Below are 12,577 nucleotides of genomic sequence, written 5' to 3' on the forward strand. Positions count from 1 at the left end.
TGTAATAAAAAAAGTCTAAGATTCTTCCTTATCATCTTTTATGGCTTAGGATGTTTTTCTTCCTTTCTTTTTTATTATTTATATATTTTTAATTATTTTTTACATGATGCTAGCTGTTTTAAATTGACACGTGTAAAATATCTATTGGCTATGACATGAAGGAAATATCAAAATGACAAAGTTTGTCGGCAGATAAGCATTTGTGAAACCTAAAGGTCTAATTTGATAACGTCCACAGTGAAAGCTTAAGAGAGAAGATTTTGAAAAAGGCGTTTAATTTAAAAAACCATTTTAGGAGTTGAGCTTATAATTTAAGTTTTAACATATGGGCTCGCAAAGCTTGCGAGAGGTTTCCACCTGCATTTGGCGGGCTCTTCCTTTGGGTCGCAGACAATTTAGTAAATTTGCACTAAAGTCAACGCATAAAAGTCAAAAACCTTATTTTATTTGGCAAAGATATTTGATTTTAATTAACAGAAATGATAATTATAAAGAGATTTTATAAAAGTAAATTTATAATTTTGATTGGCATAAAAACTTGGTTACATTTAGATATTAAGATGAATTGAATTTAGTTATGAATAGTAATATTTTATGAGTTCTATTGAGATGAGTTTAGTTTTTTTTATGAGAAATTGAAAAAATAGTAAGTTTGAAAAAATAATAAGTCTCATCAATGATTGATTTGATATAAGTTGAGTTTGGTTCAACATGGCTTAACAATCAAACACTACCTAAATGTAAATTCTATACACCGCACTATCGTTTTACTTTTATCTCACTATATATGATCAACACATTTATCACAATTGGATAATTTTTTATGAGTACCACTATATCTACAAAAGAATTACACAAAAATAATCATACAAAATGATATGAGTTCATCTGATTTGTTAGATTTACTTTAGAATAAAAGTAACTTTATAATCTATAGAATCACATTAAATCATGTCAGTTTGTGAGATTAATTTTGTGTAATCCCTTTACAGCTAGAGCATTTTCTATTTTTTATTGGATGATTCTTTATCATCAAATGATGATAAATGTGTCGCATCTTATATAATGAGATGGAAGTGAGATAAGAGTATGGTGTATACCATTACTCAGCCTAAAAACTGATTTAACAATCCTGATTTTTAACTTTCAAATAACTTTTTGAAATCTACGTTATATATATATATATATATACATATGCTACTCTTTCTAGTACATGTTGTTGAATTTAATTACATTTTATTTTTTAAAACGTGACATATTTTAAGTGACTAATTTATATATTGACCATTTAATGAAATCTATATCTAAAATGCGTTACATCAAAGTGTAATTAAAAATAATAAAATTTAAGAAGAAGAATAATCATATTAAAAAGGAAAATTCGTACTATAAATATTGATACCAAAAACTTCCTTTCCAATATATATTAAAAAAAAAATGTAAATTTCGAACTTCTCATCATGATCATATCACCATGACGTGCATGCATGATGCATGCATATCATTATTGGCTTGGAACTATTAAAAAATATTAGAAACCTGCATGGCTGGGGGATCGATCATGGTCCTTTTCAACTTTGATACATATATCTTCTTCGATCAAATTGTCAATGAATCCCAACTAACCATGTGGAGAAAGAAGTAATCAAATAAGAGATATATTCGTATATACTTTAGATCTGTCTTGACTTTTATCCAACTTCCTCACCGCCAAAAGCCCACATTTTCCAATACCTCTATCCTATATCCAGGTCCGAGTCAATGGCTTCAAAATCTCTCTCTCTGTCTCTCTGCAACATATTTTGGCTTTCTTTTCTTCGATCACCTCTATTCTGGACTTTCAAAATATTTGGGAAACAGCGCCCGCAATCCTGTCAAGAACTACATCCAGAAGAGATAAGATCAATGGGAAATCTGAACTGTATTTCTACTGGGGTGCGGTTGGTTCTTTCTTCTTAATATCATTCCTTGTAATTTTTCGCCTTATATATATATATATATATATATTACATATATTCTCATTTAAAGTGTTATAAGATTGTTATAAGTTGTGAAATGGGATTTGAGTTTCTGAGGTTCTGCAGAGGAGGAGGAAGAAGAAGAAGAAGAGCAGAGTACTCGCCCAGAAAGCCAATGGTTTATATGTACCCCAACAGCACAGCAAATCAAGATCATGAAGGAATAAAGACAGTTGGGGCGGATAATCTATGCGATTTCTCGAGCAGTTCGGATCTCTGCATTTGCATCGTTACATGGAACATGAATGGGCAGGTAATACATACTACATACATACATACATACATACATACATACATACATACATACATACATACATACATATATATATATAACTCCATGCAGAAGGAACGTTGCAAAACTTTCTGGCCTCAATATGCATGCAACGTCGTTCTCTCTATATAATCTTGATATGCATGTTTCCTTGTGATCTTTTATCTTGTGAACGAAAGGTTTATTTTTTATGAATTAGGTCATGTGTTACGAAGATCTTGCAGAAATAGTAGGGAGCAGATCACGAAAATTCGATCTTCTGGTTATAGGGTTGCAGGAGGTTCCACGGAACAACATTTTACAGCCATTGCAGGCTGCTCTTGTGGAAACTCACATGTGAGATCAGAGGCTGCCTGCCTTTTCTTTCTTCTATATATCTCCTTTATTCATGTCACTGTCTGTCTATGTATATATATATATATATATATCTCTTGAGATGAGAAGAAATTTAATCGTGATTCGTGTATAGTCCATGTCAAAAAAGAAAAAGAAAAATCGTATAGTTGAATAATTCGGCATCCAGCTGCATGGTGCAGATCACTTAATTCGCTATAAGGACCGATGCTATGGTCATAAAATTCCATATTGAAACTTCAAAATTCAAATGCATGCCTGGAAGATTTAAGAAGTTATTGTTTTATGCCCACACATTAATGATAATGACAAACCTATTTATATATATATATATATATAGATAAACATTATATATAACGTTTGAATTATCTTTATATATATGCATCCATCCTCAAGTATAGAACAATCATCATCCAAAGGTACTGCATGCATAGCTATATTAATACCACACAGTATTATCTGCGAGGTATAATTTGATTTGAAAGATAAATTTTAAGATTTTAATCATACAAATTAAATTATGCCACATGGATCATGTAAGGTGAAATTCGATCTTCATGAAGTAAAGTTAGGACCAAGTACTTTAGCTTTTTCTATCTTTCCTTGTCATATACTTCTTTTTTTTTCCTTTTTCTTTTAAGACTGCAAGTTCTTTTATTAATCCCGGCCGGGAGGATCGAAAAACTGGTCATTGATTTTTATTTTGTGATGATTGAAGTCTGTTAGGAAAATCAATTATGCAATCTCTGCAGCTGTATGTCTTTGGACCAAAGAAGTCAGATTTATTCAGCAAAGGTACTATAACTAATGACGTTTAACCAAGTCTAGTTTCTGATTCTGATCTCATTAATTGATCTTGAGATCATTCTTTTGTTTTGATCTTTTTCATTTTGTTAAGGACTATCACTTTGATTTTTATAATTAGATCTTAAATAATTTGAAATACTGTTTAATTTTGTAGAATTACTTCAGGTAGATAATCATTCTATTGGGGGTTTTGGAGGATTAATTGGTAGAAAGAAAGGTGCTGTGGCAATTCGCATCAACTACAAAGGCATCCGAATGGTGTTCATTTCATGCCATCTTTCCGGTAAGCAGCTTAATTTCCAAAATTCCGATGACCAAATTATTAGCTACTTATTAATTTATTGATCAATATCTTTAGAGGCATTAAGGGGGTCCGGGCCGGGAGAGATACTCAGAGCTAGCTAGCTCTTCCTTTATTTAAAATATGGTTGTATAAAGAGTTGTAAAAAGAGTTGTATTTATGATTTTACTCTTACATAATATATATATATATATATGTATATATGCATGCAGCTCATGCACATAGGGTAGAAGAGAGAAACTCGCAGTGCAGGCACATGTCACACTCACTATTCTCCAAGAACTGGAAGCCTTATGACAGACCTGCTCACATCACTGTCTGGTTAGGAGATCTCAATTACAGGTTACAAGGCATCGACACACATCCAGCAAGAAATTTAATACACCAAGACCTTCACAGAGTATGTTGTGTCAATATTTTATATGTATGTATATTAATCTAATTATTAATTTACTGTCTAAATTAATATTAATGTTTGAATTATATATATAATTATATGCGCGCAGATGCTCATAAGCAAAGACCAACTCTTACAAGAGGCTGAAAGAGGACATATTTTCAATGGCTACTGCGAAGGGACATTGACATTCAAACCTACCTATAAATATAATGTTGGAAGTAGCAAGTACGACACTAGTTACAAGGTATATATAATCGTCTTTCTTGTGTTCTTAATTTGAATTAACGATGATGCCAGTTTCTTTTACAAAATGGGTAACTCTTACTATGTTTAGGGAATTCTATGATTAGAACGTACATATACTTTTTTGAGTTTTATTATTTACAAGTTGAGAAATAATATTTACAGTCGTAAAATGCGTAAACGTTATGTAATCTCTTTGAAAATAGTAAATACATATAGAGACTTAAATGAAAAAAAAAACTAATTTTTTAATAGTCAACTCTACTCTTTTTCAAAACGATTGCACGACATTTATATATTTTATGATTATATGTAACATTACTCTTTATGAAGTAAATCTTCTTAATTATAATTTGCAGGTAAGAGTGCCATCATGGACCGATCGAATATTGTTCAAGATAGAAGACATGGAGAAAATCAATGCAAACTTACATTCTTACGAGTCAATGGATGAAATAACCAGCTCTGATCATAAACCAGTTAAAGCTCACATCTGTTTAAAACTTATTAACAATAAACAGTAGCCTGACTGTTCACTGAGCCCATATTTTTTGTTATTATTCTTACAAACTGATGTAAATTAATGGACACTGTAACAACATGTTCCTTTCTTTTATAGTTACGAGCCACATTCTTTGTACCGAGTCTTGATGGTGTATTTCAAAAAATACCAAGCGGATTTTTAAAGCAAGCTTGGTATTTTAAAGTTTATGAATATTTTAAATGTTTTGAAAATATTTATATGTAATATTTTCAGTGTTATCGAACTAAAATTATTTTTAAATAACACAATTATAATATTTTTGAATAGCTCAAAAAATATTATAATTGTGAAAATTTATTTAATTTAAATGATTTTAGTCATTTAAAAATATTATGAGATTTAAATTATGTTGAAAACTCTAAATTAACTTAAATGGTTTTATTTTCTTCAAGTGATTAATAAGATTTCATTATTTTAATCAATGAATATTATTTTATGAATTTTAGTTCATAAAATAATATTTTATATTAATTCTTCTCAGTGTTTTAAATTAAATAAATGTTTACGTATTTTCAAATTATTATTTAAATTCACCGTTAGACTGTTTTGAGGATCCCAAGACGAATGGTCTGAATTAAATACCCAAGCTCCTAGCTCTCTCTCTCTCTCTCTCTCTCTCTCTCTCTCTCTCTCTCCTCTTCCTTTTCCTTCAGCCCCTCTCATTTCTCCCTCTCCACCATCCCTCTTCTCCTCTCTAGCCCAGCCACTGCCGACCACCCAGTCTCACCTTGACCACCGACAGCGCCCCCTCATGCCGACGAGTTCAACCCCACCGATGGTGAGTCCCACTGGCAACTCTCTCTCTCTCTCTCTCTCTCTCTCTCTCTCTCTCTCTCTCTCTCTCTCTCTCTCTCCTCCTCCTCCTCCCTCCAACTGAAATGGGTTTCAAACCCATTTATCTCCTCCTTGTGTTGCCGTGCGTGGCTAGCTGGGCCACCGAGCACCTTCACAGGGACCACCACTTCACAGGCTTCACCTTCATGGTCTCCCCTTTCCCCCAGCTCTCTCTCCCTCTCCGTTGCACCACCACATAAACATGCACGGAACCTGTTCTTCACCCAAGCCACCACAATACCACCAACGGCCTCCCTTGACCACCATGACTCCTCCTTGAGATCCTCCTTGCCAGCCAATTTCTCTACCTCTCTCACACCCTCTCACACACTCATAGCTTCTTCTCCACCTCGCGATCAGATTTGCCACCTTAGACCATGGTATCGCCACCACCTCGCCACAACTCCACCACCAACCTCCTAAACTCCTCCATGCTTGGCCATAGTCTCCATCCTTCCACTTGCCTCACACGCACACTCACTCTCTCAGGTGCATTATTCACGGAGAGATGCCGCTGTGCTTTGCCCCTTACCACCATGTCGAGACCATCACTCTAGGACCACGACCAAACCTTTCTCTGCTTAGATCCACACCCGTAGCCACCTTTGGTAGCCTAAACAGCCACCATATGCGGTTTAACAGCCACGTACGACCCTTCCGACACCTTTGATTATGACGAGCAGTGGGCGACGTACGAGTTATCTCATCGATGGTATAACTTTTTATCCCTCATTATTTATATTAAATATTAGTTGATAGGTTGTGGACTGTGCTATTAGTATTATAGAGTTTGCTGTGAAGTATAGTTGTGTAGTAAAGTGTTAAGCGTAATTATGTAGTGTTGTGAACTATGCTGTGAAGTATGAGTGTGAGGTGTATGCCGTAGTTGTAATGTGATGTAGTATTGTGAAGGGAGTACACATGGAGTGTACTCCATGTAATGTGGCGATGCACCGTGTGGCGTGCGCTGTAATGACCTGTGGCGTAGTGTGAATAGAGTACATGTGGCGTATGCTCCATGTCATGTAGCGACGCATCATGTGGTGTGCTTCATGGTAAACATGATGTAGTGAAGGGTGTGTAATCCATGTTGTGTAGCAATGCATCATATGACGTGTCGCGAAGAAAATTATGGCTACATAGTAGATAAGTGTAGAGCGTATTGTGTAGTGTTGAAAACTGTGTATTGGTGTCTCAAAATAGTTGTGATGTGACCTGTAGTCTGAGATGATAGGTGTCGCCTTATAGTTGAACTATGGCTTAGAGTATGTGTGAAGTGATGGGGTAGTGTAAGAGTAGCGCAACAGAAGCATGATGGAGGTCATTACGTAACTCGGGATGTATCTTAAGCTACGTGATGTGACAAAGATGTAATGGTGAACGAAGCCATATCATATCAATTGTTGGGATGAACTTGTAAAGGGCCAGGAAGTAAAAAGGTCCTGATGACCGGGTTTAAGTAAAAGTTGGTATCAGAGTATGAAACTTGTTTATATAAGCGAGTGTTTATTGGACTATAAGTTGATCTTATGTGATAAATGGTAAGGTACATGTACATCTAGTGAGACACGTGTACCAGACGAGTTTATTATATATAATGGATAATCTGTCTTAAGCATAGTTGCATGATGTTTAAGCCTTAAAGTTGGCTTAAAGTCATGTGGCATGTATGGTTGAGAATGGGGATTTAGTATGGGTTATGAATCATGAATGTAGTATTGGGTATGTTGTCTAAGATTGGGATACGTGACTTAATTGGTCTGAGTCATACATCGGAATGTGGTTAATAGGAGAGTAAGATGAATGTTTTAATATCTTAACCCTAAGATGAAACACAGAGATAGTGACAGTAAATGGACCTCGAAGGTTTTAACATAGCAAATAGCACATAAGAACTTAGGGATGGACAAAGAGTGTTTCAAGTGATGTATAGTTCTATTTCTAATATAGTTGCTCATGTACTAGATAAAGAATGACGTTAAGGTTATATCTATGCATGTAGGTTGTCATCTGACATACACATGAATGGACTGCATGAAATGAGTATGACATGGAATCTAGGTAAGTATTACGTTCACACTCTTCTAGAGTTTTCTAAATAAATGAAAATGAAAACAAAATGCTTTTCCTTTACGATATTTTGCGAAACGACACTAAACTCATTTTATGAAAGAACGTTAAGTATAAGTTTTCAAGTATAAATCTGTAATGACCCTCCTTAGCGGCCCTTTTTTACGCACTCTAAGTGTGTAAGTATATACATGTGAATGGATGCTATACGTGGTAAGTACTGGATATATTTTTATGAAAAGAAATGAAGAGAAATGTCAAAGCTTAGGTCTTATGTTTTAAACGATGCGAAAAAAGCTTTTTAAAATGCCCTTATGAAAGATTATGTTTTTAATCATGCCATGAACTAATATTTTAAATGATACTATGAAAGATAACTTTTAAGCTCATACTTTTAAATGACTTTTACGAATGAACAAACTGAATGACTGTAAAGAACTGAATGTTTGAAAAAACATAACTACCATGTTAATGAATGGATAAGGGTACCGAAGGACTAAACTGGGCAGACTGCAATGCCGGGTAAGTAATACTGGTAGTGTACCTAGTATTGTACCCTAACGAAATGAATTCTTAACCCGTGGCCACAAACCGAATTAGATCCAAAAAACTGCTAACTCTCATACACGGGACATAAAAGTGTGCAACGGCCAATGAAAGTGATAAGAAAAAATGTATGCATGTTAAAAAAGATGTATGCATGATAAAACTCTTTAACAAATGAAGGCAGCGATGCGTGAGGAACGATTTTACAAGAAGAAAATCATTTTTAAAGAAAAACTCATCTCGCAACATTTTAAAATGAATTGAATGTCTATATATAATATGTATGAAGTGATAAATGCATAACAAAAAATTTATATTATTATATTTTAACTGTACGAAGTAATGCTTAAGAGTAATCGACTCATTTTAATTTTTATATATGCCATCTTAGGGACAAGATGAGTATGACGCGTCAGGACGGACATGATCCAAGGGAAAGAGCACGAAAGCCTAGGCATAACGTTTTATACAATAGATTTTAATTATAAAATTTAATATTTTACATTGTAAACTTTTAAATTAAGAAACACGTTTTATTTATAAACATGAAGTCTTTTGTATTCTGATATTAAAGAAAAAGAAATTTGAAAAGAAATTGTAATTCTTGTCTATTTTTTTAAAATTATTTTTTAAATGATCCACCACAAAAACAGACACAAATAATTTATACTGTTGATATAACAATACGTGATTGAGTTCTTTCTTCAGAACAACCCAACTGATTATAAGAGAAAACCAGCCCACCAATAACAATTAGACACTTGGGAAAATGGAGAAATATACACTACATATACACACATAATTTAAATCCAAACAAAAGAAAACAGGAAAAGAAAGAGAAAGAGAAAGAGAAAGAGAACACCCATGGAAGCCTCTCGCCCATATCATATCCCTCACCTCTGCCTCCCTCTCGCCCAGACGCAACTTCATGATTTACATCAAGCTTTTTTATTATAGTAAGATTTGCCAGGGAGGGGTTTCGAATTTGCAGGAAGCTTTTTTTGATTTGTTTTGGGTTTTAGTCAAATGTGTGCTTCTATATGGTGCTGTAAAATGAAAGACTACGTGGAAGTCTATTTTGGAGGGCTGTTTATTGAGTTAGAACAGCCGGACCGGTTTAAAGGTTTTCTCTACTTGATTTGTACGAAATTATTTTATAAATATATATCCAGATTTATATATAAAAAACTAAATTCCAATTTATATATATATATATATATATATATATTAAAAAAAAAAAGACATTTCTTTGGTTAAAAGTCGTCGGCCTCTATTAATTGGCAGTAATCAATTATTCCAGTTCACATCCTAAAAAGAACAATATAGTCAGCATTACACACCTAATCCAACTCATGCGTAGTTGTGCAAATATCTTATAATGGCGATCACGTACGTTGCATGTGAATATTAATTTCTCTTTAATAATAAAAATCTTTGATCAAGTATATGTAAAATTAATATGATTCGAGATCAAAAGTTTGAGTCGAGACATAAGTTGAAAACATTTATAATAGTAAAACTTGACTTTTAGACCATGAATGAGTTTTAGACTAATTAAATACTTTGAATGTGCTATAGTGATAAGTTTGCCCTTAAGACGGTAGTTATGACTTAAACTAGAGATTTCACAAAGGGAATGAGCTCCTATGATCACGTCTAAGGAAAATTATTACGCTAGTCACCTCTGTCTCCCCTGTTCCTTTAGAAAAAAAAAATAATATTGTTTAGCCTCATAATTTTTTCCATATAGAGAGTATTGGAGAGGTTTTCAACCACACTATCTATATATTTATGTTGATGTTGTAATTGATGGAGAATCACAAACTTATATATAAATAAGCCAAAACTTAATAAACAGTTATATTTAATCAGGTGTTAGGAGTTATGAAAATAGTTTTTTTTTTCCCCATAAACAGTACACAATTCATATTGTTATGATCAAAACCTTAATTAATAACTAATTTTTAAAAACACTTTAAAATAGATATTACTCTACTAAGATTTTAAAAACATACAATATTTTTGGCAAGAAATTATTAAAACATGCAGATAAAAATACTGTAAAAAAAATAAAAAATAGAAGTAATTAACCGTGACACTATGTATAGGGTAAAAAAAAATTCATGTTCGATCTAGCTAATCATTCATTATTAATTAAAAAAAAACAAATAAAATTGAAATAAATAATAGAAACTTGGTCCAAGAGGCTATAATGCGTAACGATTCGTCAAGAAATTGGTAAAATTCCACCTCCATAGACAGACGAAAAAGTCCATAATTGCGCTGATCAAGTTGTACGTGGCCATAGAAACTTTGGTTAAAATTAAATTTTAGAATTGTTGATTAATTTTTTTTTTAAATGAGATTTTTAAAGGTTTTATTATTATATAAGTAATTGGATGATTAAAAGATTAAGAAATTCTATACACAATTTTAAAATATACAAATATCGTTTACTTCATTTAAAAAAACAATGAAATCCACTATTAAAATATGGATTTTTTAAAATATAATCGCGAGATTTATATATTTTATAATTATATAAATCATTTCCTAACCTGTTTTAATTAAAAAGTTTTAAATGTATTTTTTATCAGAGTTGCATGTTTTTGAGTTGTTATGATCATGAATGTTGCTTTTATTTTTATATTTTTCAGACGTTGGAATAGAGATAAATGATTGGAAAAAAATTAAGAGATGAAAATATTATAATATTTAAAATATATTCATATTAAAATGAAAAAATAAATCAAAATTCTACTTTTATTTATTTATTTATTTTTGGGTCAGACTTTCACACTGCGGTTTCGATTATTGTCATTTGAAAATGGTGGATTTGTTTCACACATAAACTACAGCCACCTCTATTGACATTTTCTTGTCTCTCTGAGCTGGTTGTCCATACCCAAATTACTGTGGCCTACCAGAACGTGTTGATTTTGGGGGCTAATATTTTTTTTTTAGTAAGATAGTAAATTTCGAAAAAATATATATTTTTACATCATAAATTATCATTTCTTTCGTCATGTGGTAAATAAACTATTTTTTTTTAATATGTATCTCATTTTCAGATTATTAAAAAAACTATAATATATTCTATTTATTAATATGTATCTCATTTTCAGATTTTACATATTCTTGATTTTTGTACAAATATCGTGCATTTATTTGAAAAAATAAAGAAAGTTGAGATTCACACACACACACACATATATATATATATATATATATTTTATGATAGATTCTACTTTTTTTTTTTAACGAAAATGTATGAGACTTGCATGTATAATTTATGATTCTATCTAGTATTATTTCACTGTATAATTATGCATTGGTGAGAATCTTGTATATATCTTGTATACTTATTATTTTTAATAAAACCTTATTTATCATTTTTTTTTTAAAAAAGAAGCATATAAATTTATCCATTGAAAGAAAAAAAAAATATTAAGACTCATTTTGGTTGTTCGAGGTGCATTTGAATACTGAGATAATCTTAGATGGTTAGAGTTGATATGTAAATATAATTGTTTTAATACCACTCAAATATGTTTGAATGTAAATTAATTGATATATGTGTTTGAATGTATGAAATAGGTTGAAATCAGTTTAGAGTATCTCAAATCATCTAATAATAATAAAATAATTTGTGAATAATAAAATAATAATAAATTATAAATAGTAACGAAGTATGAACAGAATTATATTTTCAAATCGACCTTTACGAAGTTTTCACAAATCATCTCATCTCATCATTATATTTTTTTTTAAATTTTTACATAAAATATAATACATAATTTAATATTTTCAAATTTTAAAATAAAAATAATATTTTATTTAATTTATTATATTTAATTTTAAGTTTTGCTATATACAAACAAACCTGCATACTAATTTACGTATTAATACTGATTACTTCATATTTAAAATTTAAATTAATACTATTTTTAATAAAATCTATATTTTAATTAATCACATTAAATTAATACACATATTAATATATAATTATATTTATACCTAGATTTTCCCTTTAATTTTTATCTCAATCTCATTTTAAATGTACAAAGAAACGAAGCCGACTCGATATTGCGTTGTACAATTGTAGCTGTGTGATTGGTTATTGTATTAATAAAATAAAAATAAAAATAAAAGAAGCTTCCTTCCTTGATTCAGCATTCTTTCTATTCAT

General features: G+C 31.4%; 1 protein-coding gene across 3 annotated transcripts; it reads left to right on the forward strand.

Annotated features, from left to right (window-relative positions):
• Positions 1–1,728: 1,728 nt before the first annotated feature.
• On the forward strand, positions 1,729–5,038 carry LOC122299582 (type IV inositol polyphosphate 5-phosphatase 11). Of its 3 annotated transcripts, none has more exons than XM_043109961.1 (8): positions 1,729–1,940; positions 2,085–2,271; positions 2,489–2,625; positions 3,362–3,438; positions 3,605–3,733; positions 3,964–4,151; positions 4,258–4,395; positions 4,754–5,038. In XM_043109961.1, exons 1-8 carry the CDS (start codon positions 1,762–1,764, stop codon positions 4,916–4,918), a joined length of 1,200 nt encoding a protein of 399 aa, XP_042965895.1. In that variant the 5' UTR covers positions 1,729–1,761; the 3' UTR covers positions 4,919–5,038. The 3 variants fall into 3 exon arrangements, with proteins under 3 accessions (XP_042965895.1, XP_042965897.1, XP_042965896.1); XM_043109963.1 differs by having other exon boundaries at positions 1,730–1,970; XM_043109962.1 differs by having other exon boundaries at positions 1,730–1,935.
• The last annotated feature ends 7,539 nt before the right edge of the window (positions 5,039–12,577 follow it).

This window comes from Carya illinoinensis, chromosome 16, assembly GCF_018687715.1.
Source record: "Carya illinoinensis cultivar Pawnee chromosome 16, C.illinoinensisPawnee_v1, whole genome shotgun sequence".
Lineage (NCBI taxonomy): Eukaryota > Viridiplantae > Streptophyta > Magnoliopsida > Fagales > Juglandaceae > Carya > Carya illinoinensis.